This window comes from Triticum dicoccoides, chromosome 3A, assembly GCF_002162155.2.
Source record: "Triticum dicoccoides isolate Atlit2015 ecotype Zavitan chromosome 3A, WEW_v2.0, whole genome shotgun sequence".
Lineage (NCBI taxonomy): Eukaryota > Viridiplantae > Streptophyta > Magnoliopsida > Poales > Poaceae > Triticum > Triticum dicoccoides.
The window spans coordinates 524,830,907-524,851,871 of NC_041384.1; the positions used below are offsets into that span (position 1 = coordinate 524,830,907).

Consider the following 20,965-nt stretch of genomic DNA (forward strand, 5'->3'; position numbering starts at 1 on the left):
TAACACATTATAATCTGTTAACGAGCTCTCGCGGGCGCTCACGAGCTTAACGAGCCGAGCCGAGCAAGGTTTTCTGCTCGTTAATCTTAACGAGCTTAACGAGCCGAGCCTTAACGAGTACGAGCTTAACGAGCCGAGTTGCTCGTTAGTCCACCCTACGGTGTAATCCACCAACCATGTGGTTGGATACAGCTCCTAGTTTTACAGCGGATGATGTAAGTGCAAGCCAGGAAGGCCTTCCCGTCAAAAAAAAAAGAGCCATCCCTATCCCTATCATTATCTATCCGAATCCCGCCAAGATCCTGGCACCATAGTTTATCAAGTGTAGAGGTGGATGAGCCAACAGCCCACATGCAGCGGCGGCATGGCAACAGCACTAGCAGGCACTTCCGAAATCCTTCTTACCACCGGAATCAGCCACCGTAGACATGACATAAATCGGGAGAAAAGTATGCAAGAATAGAAGCCAGATAAACTTATTTGAATTTTTATTTATATAGCAAACATGTGACTCACCTGGCTTGTCCTGCCAAGTTATTAGGCATACTATCCTAGAAATGTTTTTGTGGTCCCAACAATCCATTGAACACTTCCCTGAGGTGAAGATTAAAAAATGAACTACACAATATCTCAGCCAAAAGAAACTACTGCAAAAAAAAAGGTGGGAAGCAATGTGCTAGAAGAATGAACTAAACAATATTGCAGCCGAGCGAGCAGACCAAATCGGCTTGCTAAATCTGAAGAGCAGAAGCAATAGAATCTGCCAGGCTGAGAATTTCAAACGGCCGTCTGTCCTTGACCGCTTCAACTGTGAGAGGGCACGAGTCGGTAATCCAAAAGTGGCTCAGGGCGTGCTCCGGGCCCTCTGAAATTTTTACAATGACCAACTTGGTAAATATAATCAAGAAAATGCAGAACAAATTATTTTTATAACACAAAAGTGCTGAACTAGCAAAAGCTCTTGAAATTTCATTTGTGCAAGGTGCTTCCATCATAGTCATGTACACAGAGGTAACTGTGTGGCACCCTCAGTATTTTTAAGTCCTGCCACAAGACCCTCTTCCAGGGGCCGATTGTATCTAGATATTGGAAGCTAGCACGTGGGCCCTCTGCGGGTCAAGTTCTACATCTGGCCCGCTTGCCAGGACAAATGGAGCATTGTACTCTAGGCTGTTGGCCTCTTCTCGGGCTTGTAAATAACGTTTTCTTCTAGCAATGCATCGAGCCGCAAAGCTTTTGTTGGGTAGTGCTTCCCACAAAGTATTTGAACAAAAGATTTTACTTGCATAAGGAAAGGTTACGGGGCACGATGCATCCTAACTGCCTCAATGGTGAATTAGGATGCGAAGAATATAACATTGGAGTTGAAACCTTATAGGATGGCTGTTTGCGTGAACAATCAAAAGTGGGTTCTCCAAATTTCTTCACTCAAATTGGTGTCTCAAGGTGTTAGGACAAAAAGATATATACATAACATTGGAGTTGAAACATGATGCAGCTACACTGCATCAACAAGAAAGTAGGATGCAAGGAAAATCATAAGATTTTATGTGTCACGGTAGGAACTGGAAGGCTTCTTTCTTTGATATTTTTTAAGGATTTCATCCCATGCAAGCCAAAAGTTGGACAAGTTTGCATCTAGAAGCTGACTTGGCAAAAAGAAGAGAAAATGGTTTTCCCTTTAGGGCGAAGGACATTTCATATGTGAGCTCGTTGGAAAATCAAGAATCCGTTGCTCAGTCAAACATGTATGGTAGGTGAAAGAATAAATGTTTAACAGTGACAAAGCAACAAAAAAAAGGAAAATAGGTTTGCCAACCAATTTGACCAGCTGTTCTAATTCGGTCACATGCTATTAAGAGGGTATCAGCTGAGAAAGAAACTAACTTGTTCATAATCATATTATTTGTCTATGAATCTCTGATTCAGGAGCAATAAAGAGAAAACTAATAAAAATACCAAGGGAAACCTTTTAGCATGCTAATATTATGAAGCTAATGACGGGTACATACCTCCATTATCAGGCTTAAATTTCTCCCATGATTTGTTGGGGAAAATGCCATGTGTTACGTATGCACTAACCTTTGCTGCTCCATGAGCAGCCAACACTTTCTGCACAGGAAACTAGTGTTAGTTTACACTCTTGATGAAGTATGGTAAAAATACATAATTGAGATATAAATTTATTCAACCACAAGGACACATGAGTTGAAGATCCACAACTAATCACCAGAATAAAAGGAGATGTTAAGCCATAAACAAATTTCATTACCTGGCATTCAATCAAAGTACCACCAGACTGCACCAAGTCATCCACTATAACAACATGACGGCCTCTAGCATCTCCTTCTTTTATACGCACAATTCTTTGATCACCTTCTCTAACTTTGTTGCATATAATCTATTTCAACACATTTTGCGGAAACAAGTCATTATACAATAAATAGATAAGAATGACAATTTCTGTTCATGTTTAGAGGTGTTAGGACAGAGCATATTTACCATAGGAAAATGTTGGAGTTGCTTATAGAAGCGCTTCCATGCGCCATCATCTGGAAAAGCTATGGCTATCTGAAAAACATATTAAGGAGTGTATCAGACAGATACCATACAACATTGTCAATTAAAACTTGTTTTTCTTCCTTTAACTGGGACTCGAGCGTACTCACGTTATCAGAATCAGGTAGCTCCTGAAGCCTACTTTTCAACAAGGGGATGCCACTCTCGAAACATGGTAAGATTGCATCTCCAAAGTAGAATCTCTCCTGATGTATTGTTGAACACAAGTTTACACGTATTTTTTTAAAGGAACAGGTGAAGAACTCAACTGGATGATATGGACGAATTTCACTTACCTGCAAAGCATGAATATCAAAAATCACTAAACTGGTGGGTCCACCTCTGGATATTGGTATGTGTGACAAGCTTCTAGCAAGTGTAAAGGCGGTTGCGACATCTCCTTCGTCTTCCATACGCTCGGAAGTCCCAGTTGGGAAAAATGGCAGTATCAAAGTAAATGAAGCAATGAACAGCTTTGGCAGATTATATATAATCGATATTTGCTCAAATATGACACCAGGCGAGCTGAATGATGCTAAGAAGGCAACATGTCGCCCACGAATGTTCTGGGCATTTGGTATGAACAAATCTGGAAATCCATCGGGAAACTTCCTGAAAAATTGAGCAGAAGTTAACAGGAGACATAAGTTTGGTGTACTTCTACTAACATTAAATAAGTTGCTGCAGATTCAAATTTAAAAGTAAAAAAGTCCTTGTTCCTACCTACTCCTAAATTACCATGATCAGAACATTGCGATGATTTACACTTCCAATTCTACGTCCCTTGATGGTGCCCATGAGCAATCACATATATGCTACTAAATCAGTTTTTGGGCCATAACAGGCGTTTGTGAAAGGAAGTACAGTTTCTACGCGAATTGTAATATAACATGCTTCTGTTGTCCCAAGTGCCTACTGAACAATAATTGGGTTAGATCCCCTCCATCAATTATCAATCCGGATGTCTCCAGAATGTTTCCACTTTCCATCCACTTTGGACATTTTTCCTTAACATGATTTCTCCATTAGTTTGGGGAAGAAATGTCATCCTGATGCACTCTGCAAGTTTAAACGAGCCCACGCCCAAATCATCACATCTGCCTATTTTCCCTGAACTGGAGCAATCGAGAGACTTCCCTCCGACAGACTGAAAGCCTGGGGCTCAAATTGTGTGCCCAGAGAATCCACTATTCCGGACGCACCAAATAAAATTCAAACACCCAAGGAGTAAAACAGAGCAACGCAATACTAGAAGTGAAGAGGGAGCTCGGCCGGGACCTCCAGGAGATGGTGCAGAGCTCGATGTCGTCGTTCCGGGCGGCCACCTGCTGGGCGAGATCCCTCATCTCCTCGCAGTGGTAGAGCAGGATGCTCTTCTGCGCCCCCGCGCCGCCGGCCATCTTGGGCACGGCCAGCGGCTTGACGTCGGGGTGCAGCACGTGGAGGCCGGTGCCGTTGGCGGTGCCGACGCCGCGGACCCCGCCGAGGTGGAGGCTGGCGTGGAGCCTGCCGGAGGCAGCGGCGGAGGCGGACGCGGAGGCGCCGGGGGAAGGCCACGGGAATGCGAGGCTGGACTTCGGGCTGGGGTGCGCGCCCGGGGCTGGGGTTTTGGCGCGCAGAGCGGCGGGGGAGGCGGAGGCGGAGGCTGCCGTTGCCATCTTCGGTCTGCCTCGCCTGTCACGCGCGCCGCGAGGGGGAGGACTGGTTCTGATGTGGCAGGTGAGCAGGCCGAGGGGAGGCAGGCGCGCGCGGTAGTTTATGTACTGCGCGTGTTTGTTTACCGTGGGAGAGAATTGTCGGGGTTGGACAGGGGAGAGCGGCGTGGGCGCACCGGCGGCGGACGGTGGGTCGTCTCGTTTGGGTAGGTGCGGACCAGGGCGGACTCACGACCGGGGAGGATGGCGTATGCCCGCCGGAGCGGTCAGCCGATAAGGATTCGAAACGCCGTTTTTCTGTTGTTGGGACTCTGGGCGTCGCGTCACGTGTATACATTCGTGTCATCTCTGGTTCTTGTCCGTTTAAAACGTGTTTGCGATCAAACGTTATGTTAATTCAAAAAAAAAACAAGTGTGATTCTCTCTCTCAAAAAAAAGTGTGTGATTCCGATTAATGGTTTCTTCTCATCTTATGGTACTGTCTTTTTTAACCGGGATTATCCCCTTTTCATTGCAAAATAAAATAAAATAACATACTCCTACTAATACAGTATCGGAAAAGAAAAAATAAGACCATCCAGAACTAGCCCTTGAAGGTATTTTTTAATTTGGACTATGATAACTGGCAACCGTGTGCCAGATTGCAAAGATCACCACACCCCCTCGTATCGTACGAAACCCATCCCATCCCAATCGCAAAAATCACAGCAGCCCCTCGTGTCGTACAAAGCCCATCACTCCCGATTTTCTGGGCCATCCCGATCACCCCCTCCCCCGGCACGAACCCCTCCCTTCTCCCGATTTCCAGGCAACCCGGATCCCCTGCTGGGGGCGGGCCCGTCGCGATTCTGCACAACAGTTTGAAAAAAGCGAAAAAATGCAATAAGAGGGGAATCAAACCCACAACCTCCCACAATTAATTTAGCAACAACAACCAACTAGGCTACACCACATCATGTGATTCCTTTCAACTTGCACACTACTTGTACCTTGCTGAGATGAGATCGAATGAAACTGAAAATTCATACATTACGGTCTTATTTTCACATAAGTTACCGGAGGATGTTATTCAACAACTTTTCATTTTTTGCTGTAAAGATATCGCGGTGTTTGTACATAAGTTGTCAGGTATGCTATTTGTATATTACCATGTTGTTTTGATATAAGTTACCGGGTTATGGTTTCTCAACAACTTTTTTCCACTTTAGTCAAAGTTATCGTGGTGTTTGTACGTAAGTTATTGGGTATGCGGTTGATATATTACCATGGTATTTTCGCATGTTATTGGGGGATGCTTTTCAACCCCCTAGTCAAGTTACCACGGTATTTGTACATAAGGTATGGGGTATGTGGGTTGTATATTACCATCTCATAAGTTATCGGGGGTATATGTTTCTACAATTTTTTTTCTCTCCTTAGTAAAAGTTACCGTAGTGCTTCTATGTAAGTTATCGAGTATGTGGTTCATATATTACTGAGCTATTTTCATGTAAGTTATCGAAGGCGGGGGAGGGAGGAGATGTTTTTAGCAACTTTTTTACCTCGTTGGCCAAAGTTATCATTTGTATGTAAATTAATGAGTATGCGGTTCGTTTATTACTATGATATGTTCACATAATAGACTGGGGGTATATTTTCAACAACTTGTTTCCCTCATCGGCCTAAGTTACCGTGGTGTTTGTACGTAAGTTATCGGGTCTGCGGTGCTTAAAATATCATGCTATTTACACAAAAGTTGGGGTATGTTTCATCAACCTTTTTTTCATGGGTTGAAAAGTTACCATGATGTTTGGACATAAATTATCAGCTATGTGGTGTGTATATTACCATGCTATGTACATGTAACGCCCTCGATGCGGCTATATCTCCTACGTGTCGAAGCACGACTTAGAGGCATAACCACATTGAAAGCAATATCGCAAGTAAGGTAATCTTCACAACAACCCATGTAAATAGATAAAAGGGGAAAGGATACATAGTTGGTTTACACTCGCCACGTCACACAAATACATGAATAACATTACAATCATCCAATACACTCATGGTCCGACTACGGTACCAAAATAAAGATCAACCCCCACATGCGATAAAGTCCCCGATCGCCCCAACTGGTTACCACTACTGATCATCTGGGAAAGACACATAGTAACGGCGAGAGTCTTCATCGAACTCCCACTTGAGCTTAAGCGCATCGTCTGGAGCGGTATCATCGGTCCCCGCATCTGGTTTCGGAAGTAATCTGTGAGTCACGGGGACTCAGCAATCTCGCACCCTCGCGATCAAGACTATTTAAGCTTATAGGTAAGGTAATGTATGATGTGGAGCTGTAGCAAGCGACTAGCATATATGGTGGCTAACCTATTCTCAAAAGAGAGCGAGAAGAGAAAGCAAAGCACAGACGAACAACTACGATCAAGAAGTGATCCTAGAACAACCTACGTCAAGTATTACTCCAACACCGTGTTCACTTTCCGTACTCCGCCGAGAAGAGGCCATCACGGTTACACACGCGATTGATTCATTTTAATTAAGTTAAGTTTCATGTTATCTACAACCGGACATTAACAAATTCTCATCTGCCCATAATCGCAGGCACGGCTTTCGAAAGTTCAAATCCCTCCAGGGGAGTCCCAACTTAGCCCATCACAAGCTCTCACGGTCAATGAAGGATATTCCTTCTCCCGAAACATTCCGATCAGGCTCGACATCCCGGTTATAAGACATCCTCGACAATGGTAAAACTAAACCAGCAACACCACCCAGATGTGCCGACAAATCCCGATAGGAGCTGCACATATCTCGTTCTCAGGGCACACCGGATGAGCAAGACGTCGGGTAGGCCAGCCCAGAGTTGCCCCTGGTAGCCCCGGACATCGTTCAGTTGGACCAACACTTAGAGAAGCACTGGCCCGGGGGGGTTAAAATAAAGATGACCCTTGAGTCCGCGAAACCCAAGGGAAAAAGGCTAGGTGGCGAATGGTAAAACCAATGTTGGGCATTGCTGGAAGAGTTTTATTCAAGGCGAACTGTCAAGGGGTTCCCATTATAACCCAACCGTGTAAGGAACGCGAAAACCGGGAACATAACACCGATAAGACAAAAACTAGGGCGGCAAGAGTGGAACAAAACACTAGACAAAAGGCCGAGCCTTCCACCCTTTACCAAGTATATAGGTGCATTTAAGATAACAAGATAATATAGTGATATCCCAACAATAAACAATGTTCCGACAAGGAACGATCTCCAATCTTCACCTACAACTAGCAACGCTATAAGAGGGGCTAAGCAAAGCGGTAACATAGCCAAACAACGGTTTGCTAGGACATGGTGGGTTAGAGGTTTGACATGGAAATTTGGGAGACATGATAAGCAAATGGTAGGCATCATAGCATAGTCATAGCAAAAGAGCGAGCATCTAGCAAGCAAAGATAGAAGTGATTTCGAGGGTAAGATCATCTTGCCTGCAAAGTTGTCAGAGTTGACTTGATCCTCGTAAGCGAACTCAACGGGCTCCTCGTTCACGAACTCGTCTCCTGGCTCTACCCAAACAAGAACAACAAGCAAATGGAACACAATGAACCACGTGCAATGCTCAAACAACATGATGCAAACATGGTATGATATGCGGGATGCGGGATGTGATGCATATGCTAGATTTGACAAGGAATGATTGAACCTGGCCTCAACTTAGAAATCCAAGAGTGCCACTGGAAATTTGAGGTGATTTCGGTTGAAATCGATATAAAGATCACCGGAATCGGATGCACGGTTTGGAAATGGCAAGCAAAACAAATATGGCACCGGTCTGTGATAATCAGCAAGTGACCAACTAAATGCATCAAGATAAATATTCTACAGCACTCAAACATGACAACAAAATATATGGCAGGGATCCACCCATAAGGCTTGACAAAAGATGAACACTGAGCTACGGCTAATTCATCCATTAACAGGTTCAAACAAGCATGGCAAAAGTGCAAATGATAACAGGTTTCAGACTTAGTGAAATTAACACAAGTCTAGAATTTATCATCAGGAAGCACACTTTAGAGCATGAAAACTACAAGCTACATGAACTTAACATGGCAAAGCAAGGCATGGAATGAAGCTACTCAAAGCACTTAACAAAAGTCCCTTAGTGACCTTGAGCCAAAAGGGATCAGAAAATACAATTGCAAGCATGTGAACATGGCAAAAACATAAACAGATTTCAGACTTAGTGAAAAAACTGGAGCATGCAAATCAGTTAACGAGTAGGCATGTTTACGAGCTCGATGCACTCACTACAGAGCATGGAATGACAAACTAAGCATACACCCATCAAGAATACATGGCATAGGAGCTAGACATGGCAAGAACAATGACATAGCATGCACGGATCAATAGCAACATCCTCGGCAAAATCACTAAACATGTCAACAATCTGCCAGGATTAATTTATAGAAAAAGTAGAGCTCGATTGACTCAAGCTAGGGTGCTCCATAAATGCAAACAAAGACATGGATGGATAGAGCACCACAATGTTAACAAAACATCCTTACTGATCATCCTCAAAAGAGGCACGGATCACTAGGAAACAACATGAACATATGGCATAACAACAAAATCAGGACAAGGACTTAGTGAAATTCTAAGTCCCTGAAACCAGCATTACCGATTACGCTACTTTGCAAGCTTGTGATAGTCACCACAAGTATCAGAAAAATACAGGATAAGCACCTCTGTAAAGATGGCATGGCATATAACAAAACACATGTAGAGCTCAGGATCATAACATGCACACATTAAACATGGCAAAAATGACAAATAGCTATCTGCTGAAACAGATCTGCCAAATTCCTCACATAGCCCTCTTCCAACAGCATTTCGGGCATCAAGATGAGCTCAAATGAAAATGATGCAATGAGATGAAATGATTTACTCGTCGAGGCGAATATTTTGATATGCTACACGCACGAATCGGAGCTACGGATGCAGAGTTACGACATGATGAAAATTTCCAAAAGAAATTAGGGTTCCTCGGAAAAAGTCAACCGACAGACTTTTGGATCTGGATCTGGCCGATCCACTGTAGCAGCGCGGCGCGGTTCCCGAGGTCGCCGGAGGAAGAAGCTTGCCGGGGCGGCTCGCCGGAGGAGCTCGTCGCCGGCGATGGAGGCGTCGGCCGCGGGCGGTGAGGAGGGGAGGCGCGGCCGGGCGGCATCGACGTTGAGGCGGCGGCGAGGACGAGGTGGCGGCGGCGCGGCAGACCGCGGCGGCGAGGTGGCGGCTCCCGCCGGCGAGGGAGGCAGGCGGCGGCGCGGCGAGCGTAGGCGGTGGGGCGATGCGGCTCGCCGGAGCGCGAAGGGACGAGGCGGTGCGGGGCGGTGCCACTGGCCCGGTGGGTGGCTCGGGCGGGCCTCCCGTGGGCTCGCCGGGCCGCGCGGTCGAGTGGCAGCGACAGGGACAGGTGGCGGTCACTGAGAGGGCGCGGGCAGCGGCGGACGTTGTCCGGCGCCGGTGGACACGTCCGGCGTGCGGAGAGGAGCGGGGAGCTAGGGTTAGGGTAGACTTGATCCGAAATTTTCGGGGAGGAGGCCGTTTTATAGATAGGAGGAGCTAGGAGGCTCTAAATTGAGCACGGTTTGCGGCCACGCGGTCGTGATCGAACGCTCTAGATGATGGAGCAGGTTTAGGTGGGTTTTGGGACAAATTGGAAGGGTGTTGGGCTGCAACACAAACGAGGCCTTATCGGTCCCTCGGTTAACCGTTGGAGTAACAAACAAAGTCCAAATGGAACGAAACTTGACAGGCGGTCTACCGGTAGTAAACCAAGGCTGCTTGGCAAGTCTCGGTCCAATCCGGAAATGTTTAACCCCCACACATGAAAAGAGGTATAAAGGGGCACCGGAGGAGATAGGAGCGCCGGAATGCAAAACGGACAACGGGGAAAATGCTTGGATGCATGAGACGAACACGTATGCAAATGCAATGCACATGATGACATGATATGAGATGCATGACAAAGGCAAAAACACACGGAGACAAAAACCCGAACCCGAGGAAAATAAAATAACTTAGGCTGGAAACGGCAAGAGTTGGGATACAGATAAGGTAAATTACATCCGGGGTGTTACAATACTCCACCACTACGAAAGGATCTCGTCCCGAGATCTAGGACTGGAAAAACGCCGGGTACTCAGAACGGAGGTGATCCTCGCGTTCCCAGGTGGCTTCACGGTCGGAATGGTGTGACCACTTGACTTTGGAATTTGATAGACTTGTTGCGAGTCTTGCGCTCAGTTTCTTCAAGAATAGCAACTGGGTGCTCATGATAAGAAAGGTCTTCTTGGAGATCAATGTCTTCGAAGTTGACGGTGCGGTCAGGGGTCTTGAAGCACTTGCGGAGCTGAGAGACATGGAACACGTCGTGCACATTAGCAAAGTTGGAGGGAAGCTCGAGTTGATAGGCGAGATCGCCTCTCTTGCTGACGATCTTGAAAGGACCCATGTATCTAGGGGCAAGCTTCCCTTTGATACTGAAGTGATGAGTACCTTTCATTGGAGAGACGCAGAGGTAAACATGGTCTCCGATCTCGAAAGCCAAATCACGATGCTTACTATCATAGTAGCTCTTCTGGCGCGATTGCGCTGCTTTGAGGTTATCACGAATGACTTTGCACATCTCTTCTGCCTCCGTGATCAAGTCATTTCCAAGAAGTTGACGTTCACCGGTCTCTGACCAGTTAAGAGGAGTACGATACTTCCTGCCATAGAGAATTTCAAATGGGGCCTTGCCCGAACTCGCTTGGAAGCTGTTGTTGTAGGAGAACTCGGCATATGGAAGACAATCTTCCCACTTCATACCGAAAGAGATAACGCAAGCCCTGAGCATATCTTCGAGAATCTGATTGACACGCTCGACTTGGCCGCTAGTTTGAGGATGAAAAGCTATGCTGAAACGGATGTTGGTGCCCATGGCCTTCTAAAAAGAATCCCAAAACTTCGAGGTAAAGATGCTGCCACGATCTGAAGAAATCAACTATGGAATGCCGTGCAGAGAGACAATCCGAGAGGTATAAAGCTCTGCCAATTGAGCTGCAGTGATAGACTCTTTGATAGGAAGGAAATGAGCCACTTTAGTGAGTTTGTCGATGACAACGAATATAGCATCATTGCCATGCTTAGACTTTGGAAATCCTGTCACGACGTCCATCTCAATGTGGTCAAACTTCCATTCTGGAATGGCAAGAGATTGGAGAAGACCAGCTGGTCGTTGGTGTTCTGCCTTCACTCTTCTGCAGACATCACATTCATTCATGAACTGAGCAATCTCACGCTTCATTCGAGTCCACCAATACGCCCGCTTGAGGTCCTTGTACATCTTCGTACTCCCAGGGTGGATGCAGAGGAGTGAATTGTGAGACTCGTTCATAATGACTTTACGAAGGTCACCTTTAGGCACAACAATGCGATCCTCGAAGAATAGAGTATCCTTGTCATCAAGGCGATAGCACTTGTACTTGGGTTGACTCTTGGCAATCCCAATCTTCACCTTCTTCACCATAGCATCAAGAAGTTGAGCCTCACAAATCTGTTCTTCCAAAGTAGGAGAGACTTGAAGGTTGGCGAGGAAACCTTGAGGAACAACTTGCAGATTGAGTTTGCGGAAAGCTTCACAAAGCTCGGGTTGGTAAGGCTTGAGAATCGGACTGTTGCAGTAAGCCTTCCTGCTCAATGCGTCAGCAATTACATATGCCTTGCCTGGAGTATATTCGATACTCGGATTATACTCTTGAATCATTTCGACCCAACGAGTCTGCCTGAGGTTGAGATTAGGCTGAGTGAAGATGTACTTGAGACTCTTGTGGTCAGTGAAGATGTCCACTTTTCTTCCCAATAAGAGATGTCTCCAAGTCAAAAGAGCATGCACAACTGCCGCCAACTCGAGGTCGTGAGTGGGGTAATTCTTCTCGTTGGGCTTCAACTGGCGAGAGGTATAAGCCACAACTTTCTTCTCTTGCATTAACACTGCACCAAGACCTTGAAGAGAGGCATCGCAGAAGACCTCGAACGGTTTGGATTCATCAGAAGGAGTCAGAACTGGAGCAGTGACTAATTTCTCTTTCAGGGTGTTGAAAGCGATGTCACATTCAGGAGACCAAACGTACTTGACGTGCTTCTGGAGAAGGTTTGAAAGAGGCTTCGCGATCTTTGAGAAGTTCTCAACGAACCTTCGACAATAGCTTGCGAGACCAAGGAAGCTGCGGAGTTGCTTCACGTTTTGAGGTGGTTCCCAATTCACAATCGCCGACACCTTCTCAGGATTCACCGCTATGCCCTTGGCAGAGATGATATTCCCAAGATAGAGAACCTCATCGAGCCAAAACTCGCACTTTGAAAACTTGGCGTAGGACTGATGTTCTCTGAGCTTATCCAGCACCAAACGCAAGTGCTTGGCATGATATTCCTTGTTCTTGGAAAAGACCAAAATGTCATCGAGGTAGACCAAGACAAAGTTATTTGTGTAGGGGTTGAAGATGAAGTTCATCATGCGAGAGAAAGTCGGCGGAGCATTGCCGAGGCCAAAAGACATGACAGTGTATTCATATGAACCATAGCTTGTTCTGAAAGCCGTCTTGGGGATATCTTGCTCACGAATTTGAATCTGGTGATAGCCCATATGGAGATCAAGCTTGGAGAATACTTGAGCACCTTTGAGTTGTTCAAACAGCTCGTTGATGTTGGGAAGTGGGTACTTGTTCTTTATAGTCTTCTTATTCAATGGACGGTAGTCAACACAAAGTCGGTCCGTTCCATCCTTCTTCTTCACAAAAACTCCACAACCCCACGGAGAAGAACTAGGTCAGATGAGACCCATACGCGCTTGTTCATCGAGTTGTTTCTTCAGCTCCTTCAACTCTTTAGGTCCCAGCTTGTAAGGACGTTTGCAATCAGGTTCCGGTGCCAGGCTCAAGATCGATGACAAATTCAACTTGCCGGTGCGGAGGCATTCCTGGAAGCTCTTCTGGAAAGACGTCTTGATATTCGCAAATGACTGGAATTTGCGAGATGGCCTCCATCTCATCCTTCTCATTGAGAGAAAATAGATGAATGGTATCATCCCTTGCGGTAAAGACAATTACATCCTCAGATGAATGAGTCAATTGAATCTGCCTGGCAGCACAATCAAGCTGAGCCTTGTGCTTAGAAAGCCAGTCCATTCCAAGAATAAGATCAATATCCGAGTTACCAAGGACCATTGGAGAAGAAAGAAACTTGTAGTCACCCAACGTGATAGTAACATCCGGAGCCATCATTTTGGTGTTCATGAACAAGCCCGGAGAAGAAACCGCTATCGGCTTAGGCAAATCAACAGTATGCACATCATGCATGGATGCAAAAGGCTTCGATAAAGATGACAAAGATGCACCAGTATCAAAAAGAACTCTTGTGGGAATGCCATTAACAGGAAGGTTACCCATAATCACATTTGGCGAGTCCTCTGCCTGAGCTGCATTCAGCAAGTTGACCTTAGCAGACTTGGGGTTATGCTTGACCACAGCTGTACTTGCCGATCTCACAGGAGGGGGAGGAGGAAGACGCCTCTGATTGAAGCATTTGTTGGCATAGTGACCCTTCTGTTGGCACTTGTTGCACGTGACCTCTGAAAGCGGACGGTGATACAGAGCACTTGATCTTGGAGCTTGAGACGAAGTCTTGTTCTGAAAGCCAGGGTTGGGTGGGTGGGAAGATCCACTGCCACCTTTGTTGGGGAACTTAGTAATTTCAAAAAAATTCCTACGCACATGCAAGATCATGGTGATGCATAGCAATGAGAGGGGAGAGTGTTGTCTACGTACCCTCGTAGACTGGAAGCAGAAGCGTTAGCACAACACGGTTGATGTAGTCGTACGTCTTCACGGCCCGACCGATCAAGCACCGAAACTATGGCACCTCCGATTTCTAGCACACGTTCAGCTCGATGACGATCCCCGGACTCCGATCCAGCAAAGTGTTGGGGAAGAGTTCCGTTAGCATGATGGCGTGGTGACGATCTTGATGTTCTACCGTCGCAGGGCTTCGCCTAAGCACCGCTACGATATGACCGAGGTGGATTATGGTGGAGGGGGGCACCGCACATGGCTAAGAGATCAAGAGATCAATTGTTGTGTCTAGAGGTTCCCCCCGCCCCCGTATATAAAGGAGCAAGGGGGAGAGCCGGCCGGCCCTTGGGGTGCGCCAAGGAGGGGGGAGTCCTCCTCCTAGTAGGAGTAGGACTCCCCTTTCCTAGTCCAACTAGGAAGAGAGAAGGGGAAATGAAAGAGAGGGAGAGGGAGAGGGAAAGAGGGGCCGCGCCCCCCTCCCCTAGTCCAATTCGGACTCCCCATGGGAGGGGGTGCGCCACCTCCTGGGCTGCTACCCTCTCTCTTCCCTCAGGCCCACTAAGGCCCAATACTTCCCCGGGGGGTTCCGGTAACCCTTCCAGCACTCTGGTTTTCTCCGAAATCACCCGAAACACTTCCGGTGTCTGAATATAGCCGTCCAATATATCGATCTTTATGTCTCGACCATTTCGAGACTCCTCGTCATGTCCGTGATCATATTCGGGACTCCGAACAACCTTCGGTACATCAAAATATATAAACTTATAATGAAACTATCATCGTAACGTTAAGCGTGCGGACCCTACGGGTTCGAGAACAATGTATACATGACCGAGACACGTCTCCGGTCAATAACCAATAGCGGAACCTGGATTCTCATATTGGCTCCTACATATTCTACGAAGATCTTTTATCGGTCAGACCGCATAACAACATACGTTGTTCCCTTTGTCATCGGTATGTTACTTGCCCGAGATTTGATCGTCGGTATCTCAATACCTAGTTCAATCTCGTTACCGGCAAGTCTCTTTACTCGTTCCGTAATACATCATCCCGCAACTAACTTATTAGTTGCAATGCTTGCAAGGCTTATGTGATGTGCATTACCGAGAGGGCCCAGAGATACCTCTCCGACAATCGGAGTGACAAATCCTAATATCGAAATACGCCAACCCAACAAGTACCTTCGGGGACACCTGTAGAGCACCTTTATAATCACCCAGTTACGTTGTGACGTTTGGTAGCACACAAAGTGTTCCTCCGGTAAACGGGAGTTGCATAATCTCATAGTCATAGGAACATGTATAAGTCATGAAGAAAGCAATATCAACAAACTAAACGATCAAGTGCTAAGCCATCGAAATGGGTCAAGTCAATCACATCATTCTCCTAATCATGTGATCCCGTTAATCAAATGACAACTCATGTCTATGGTTAGGAAACTTAACCATCTTCGATCAACGAGCTAGTCAAGTAGAGGCATACTAGTGACATACTGTTTGTCTATGTATTCACACATGTATTGTGTTTCCGGTTAATACAATTCTAGCATGAATAATAAACATTTATCATGATATAAGGAAATAAATAATAACTTTATTATTGCCTCTAGGGCATATTTCCTTCAGTCTCCCACTTGCACTAGAGTCAATAATCTAGTTTACATCGCCATGTGATTTAACATCAATAGTTCACATCACCATGTGATTAACACCCATAGATCACATCGTCATGTGACCAACACCCAAAGGGTTTACTAGATTCAATAATCTAGTTCACATCACTATGTGATTAACGCCCAAAGAGTACTAAGGTGTGATCATGTTTTGCTTGTGAGAGAAGTTTAGTCAATGGGTTTGCCATATTAAGATCCGTAAGTATTTTGCAAATTTCTATGTCAACAATGTTGTGCACTAAGCTACTCTAGCTAATTGCTCCCACTTTCAATATGTATCCAGATTGAGACTTTGAGTCATCTAGATTAGTGTCAAAACTTGCATTGACGTAACCTTTTACGACGAACCTTTTGTCACCTCCATAATCGAGAAACATGTCCTTATTCCACTAAGGATAATCTTGACCAATGTCCAGTGATCTACTCCTAGATCACTATTGTACTCCCTTGCCAAACTCAGGGCAGGGTATACAATAGGTCTGGTACACAGCATGGCATACTTTATAGAACCTTTGGCTGAGGCATAGGTAATGACTTTCATTCTCTCTCTATCTTCTGCCGTGGTCGGGTTTTGAGTCTTACTCAACTTCACAGCTTTGTAACACAGGCAAGAACTCCTTCTTTGACTGTTCCATTTTGAACTACTTCAAAATCTTGTCAAGGTATGTACTTATTGAAAAACTTATTAAGTGTCTTGATCTATCTCTATAGATCTTGATGCTCAATATGTAAGCAGCTTTACCGAGGTCTTTCTTTGAAAAACTCCTTTCAAACATTCCTTTATGCTTTGCAGAATAATTCTACATTATCTCCGATCAACAATATGTCATTCACATATACTTATCAGAAATGCTGTAGTGCTCCCACTCACTTTCTTGTAAATACAGGCTTCACCACAAGTCTGTATAAAACTATATGCTTTGATCAACTTATAAAAGCGTATATTCCAACTCCGAGATGCTTGCACCAGTCCATAGATGGATCGCTGGAGCTTGCATATTTTGTTAGCACCTTTAGGATTGACAAAACTTTCTTGTTGCATCATATACAACTCTTCTTTAATAAATCCATTAAGGAATGTAGTTTTGTTTATCCATTTGCCAGATTTCATAAAATGTGGCAATTGCTAACATGATTCGGATAGACTTAAGCATAGATACGAGTGAGGAACTCTCATCGTAGTCAACACCTTGAACTTGTCGAAAACCTTTTGCGACAATTCTAGCTTTGTAGATAGTAACACTACTATTAGCGTCCGTCTTCCTCTTGAAGATCCATTTAATCTCAATTGCTTGCCGATCAACAGGCAAGTCAACCAAAGTCCACACTTTGTTCTCATACATGGATCCCATCTCAGATTTCATGGCCTCAAGCCATTTCGCGGAATCTGGGCTCATCATTGCTTCCTCATAGTTCGTAGGTTCGTCATGGTCAAGTAACATGAACTCCAGAGTAGTATTACCGTATCACTCTGGTGCGGATCTCACTCTGGTTTACCTACGAGGTTCGGTAGAGTTACATGATCATCATCATTAGCTTCCTCACTAATTGGTGTAGTAGTCACGGGAACAAATTTCTGTGATGAACTACTTTCCAATAAGGGAGCAGGTACAGTTACCTCATCAAGTTCTACTTTCCTCCCACTCACTTCTTTCGAGAGAAACTCCTTCTCTAGAAAGGATCCATTCTCAGCAATGAATATATTGCCTTCGGATCTGTGATAGAAGGTGTACCCAACATTTTCTTTTTGGGTATCCTATGAAGACGCACTTCTCTGATTTGGGTTTGAGCTTATCAGGTTGAAACTATTTCACATAATCATTGCAACCTCAAATTTTAAGAAACGACAACTTAGGTTTCTTGCCAAACCATAGTTCATACAGTGTCGTCTCAACGGATTTAGATGGTGCCCTATTTAACGTGAATGCAGCTGTCTCTAATGCATAACCCCAAAACGATAGTGGTAGATCGGTAAGAGACATCATAGATCGCACCATATCTAATAAAGTACGGTTATGACGTTCGGACACACCATTACACTGTGGTGTTCCAGGTGGCGTGAATAGTGAAACTAATTCACATTGTTTTTAACTGAAGGCCAAACTCGTAACTCAAATATTTTACTTCTGCGATCATATCGTAGAAACTTTTATTTTTTGTTACGATGATTCTCCACTTCACTCTGAAATTCTTTGAACTTTTCAAATGTTTCAGATTTGTGTTTCATCAAGTAGATATACTCATATCTGCTCAAATCATCTGTGAAGATCAGAAAATAATGATACCTGCTGCGAGCCTCAATATTCATCGGACCACATACATCAGTATGTATGATTTCCAACAAATCTGTTGCTCGCTCCATTGTTCCAGAGAACGGAGTCTTAGTCATCTTGCCCATGAGGCATGGTTCGCAAGCATCAACTGATTCATAATCAAGTGATTCCAAAAGCCCATCAGCATGGATTTTCTTCATGCGCTTTACACCAATATGACCTAAACGGCAGTGCCACAAATAAGTTGCACTATCATTATTAACTTTGCATCTTTTGGTTTCAATATTATGAATATGTGTATCACTACGATCGAGATCCAACAAACCATTTTCATTGGGTGTGTAACCATATAAGGTTTTATTCATGTAAACAAAACAACAATTTATTCTCTTACTTAAATGAATAACCGTATTGCAATAAACAAGATCAGATCATATTCATGCTCAACGCAAACACCAAATAACACTTATTTAGGTTCAACACTAATCCCAAAAGTATAGGGAGTGTGCGATGATGATCATATCAATCTTGGAACCACTTCCAACACACATCGTCACTTCACCCTTAACTAGTCTATGTTCATTCTGCAACTCCCGTTTCGAGTTACTACTCTTAGCAACTGAACCAGTATCAAATACCGAGGGGTTGCTACGAACACTAGTAAAATACACATCAATAATCTGTATATCGAGTATACCTTTGTTCACTTTGCCATCCTTCTTATCCGCCAAATACTTGGGGCAGTTCCGCTTCTAGTGACCAGTCCCTTTGCAGTAGAAGCACTTAGTCTCAGGCTTAGGACCAGACTTGGGCTTCTTCACTTGAGCAGCAACTTGTTTGCCGTTCTTCTTGAAGTTCCCTTTCTTTCCCTTTGCCCTTTTCTTGAAACTAGTGGTCTTGTTAATCATCAACACTTGATGCTCTTTCTTGATTTCTACCTTCATCGATTTCATCATCATGAAAAGCTCGGGAATCGTTTTCATCATCCCTTGCATACTATAGTTCATCACAAAGTTCTACTAACTTGGTGATGGTGACTAGAGAATTCTGTCAATCACTATTTTATCTGGAAGATTAACTCCCACTTGATTCAAGCGATTATAGTACACAGACAATCTGAACACATGCTCACTGCTTGAGCTATTCTCCTCCATCTTTTAGCTATAGAACTTGTTGGAGACTTCATATCTCTCAACTCGGGTATTTGCTTGAAATGTTAACTTCAACTCCTGGAACATCCATATGATCCATGACGTTCAAAACATCTTTGAAGTCCCGATTCTAAGTTGTTAAGCATGGTGCACTAAACTATCAAGCAGTCATCATATTGAGCTAGCCAAACATTCATGACGTCTGCATCTGCTCCTGCAATAGGTCTGTCACCTTGCGGTGCATCAAGGACATAATTCTTCTGTGTATCAATGACGATAAACCTCAGATCACGGATCCAATCCGCATCATTGCTACTAACATCTTTCAACTTAGTTTTCTCTAGGAACACATCAAAAATAAAACAGGGGAGCTAAACGCGAGCTATTGATCTACAACATAGATATGCTAATACTACCAGGACTAAGTTCATGATAAATTAAAGTTCAATTAATCATATTACTTAAGAACTCCCATTTAGATAGACATCCCTCTAATCCTCTAAGGGATCACGTGATCCAAATCAACTAAACCATGTCCGATCATCACGTGAGATGGAGTAGTTTCAATGGTGAACATCACTATGTTGATCATATCTACTATATGATTCACGCTCGACCTTTCAGTCTCAGTATTCCGAGGCCATATCTGTTATATGCTAGGCTCGTCTAGTTTAACCTGAGTATTCCGCGTGTGCAACTGTTTTGCACCCGTTGTATTTGAACGTAGAGCCTATCACACCCGATCATCACGTGGTATCTCAGCACGAAGAACTTTCGCAACGGTGCATACTCAGGGAGAACACTTGTACCTTGATAATTAGTGAGAGATCATCTTATAAAGCTACCATCGAACTAAGCAAAATAAGATGTATAAAAGATAAACATCACATGCAATCATAATATGTGACATGATATGGCCATCATCATCTTGTGCCTTTGATCTCCATCTCCAAAGCATCGTCATGATTTCCATCATCACCGGCATGACACCGTGATCTCCATCATCTTGATCGATATCAATGTGTCATCACATGGTCATCTCGCCAACTATTGCTCTTGCAATTATTGCTATCGCATAGCAATAAAGAAAAGCAATTATTTGGCGCTTGCATCTTATGCAATAAAGAGACAACCATAAGGCTTCTGCTAGTTGCCGATAACTTCAACAAAACATGATCATCTTATACAATAACTTATATCTCATCACGTCTTGACCATATCACATCACAGCATGCCCTGCAAAAACAAGTTAGACGTCCTCTACTTTGTTGTTGCAAGTTTTACGTGGCTGCTACGGACTTAGCAAGAACCGTTCTTACCTACGCATCAGAACCACAACGATAGTTTGTCAAGTTGGTGCTGTTTTAACCTTCTCAAGGACCGGGCATAGCCACACTCGGTTCAACTAAAGTTGGAGAAACTGACACCCGCTAGTCACCTATGTGCATAGCACGGCGGTAAAACCACTCTCGCGTAAGCGTACGCGTAATGTCGGTCCGGGCCGCTTCATCCAACAATACCGCCCAACCAAAGTGTGACATGCTGGTAAGCAGTATGACTTATATCGCCCACAACTCACTTGTGTTCTACTCGTGCATATTACATCAACGCATAAAACCTGGCTCTGATACCACTGTTGGGGAACGTAGTAATTTCAAAAAATTCCTACGCACACGCAAAATCATGGTGATGCATAGCAACGAGAGGGGAGAGTGTTGTCTACGTACCCTCGTAGACCGGAAGCGGAAGTATTAGCACAACACGGTTGATGTAGTCGTACGTCTTC

General features: G+C 44.6%; 1 protein-coding gene across 1 annotated transcript; it reads right to left on the reverse strand.

Annotated features, from left to right (window-relative positions):
• Positions 1-462: 462 nt before the first annotated feature.
• Positions 463-4,348, reverse strand: LOC119268971 (ribose-phosphate pyrophosphokinase 3, chloroplastic-like). Its single transcript, XM_037550695.1, has 7 exons — positions 3,838-4,348; positions 2,856-3,171; positions 2,670-2,765; positions 2,503-2,571; positions 2,273-2,401; positions 2,013-2,112; positions 463-865 (listed from the first exon to the last, which is right to left on the reverse strand). Exons 1-7 carry the CDS (start codon positions 4,215-4,217, stop codon positions 732-734), a joined length of 1,224 nt encoding a protein of 407 aa, XP_037406592.1. The 5' UTR covers positions 4,218-4,348; the 3' UTR covers positions 463-731.
• Positions 4,349-20,965: the final 16,617 nt, after the last annotated feature.

Coding starts and splice junctions, on each gene's coding strand:
- LOC119268971 (XM_037550695.1), bottom strand. CDS start 4,217: ATGGCAACGGCAGCCTCCGCCTCCGCCTCCCCCGCCGCTCTGCGCGCC. Junction 3,172..3,837: donor CTCTGCACCATCTCCTGGAG/GTCCCGGCCGAG, acceptor TCAATTTTTCAG/GAAGTTTCCCGATGGATTTC. Junction 2,766..2,855: donor TTGATATTCATGCTTTGCAG/GTAAGTGAAATT, acceptor ACAATACATCAG/GAGAGATTCTACTTTGGAGA.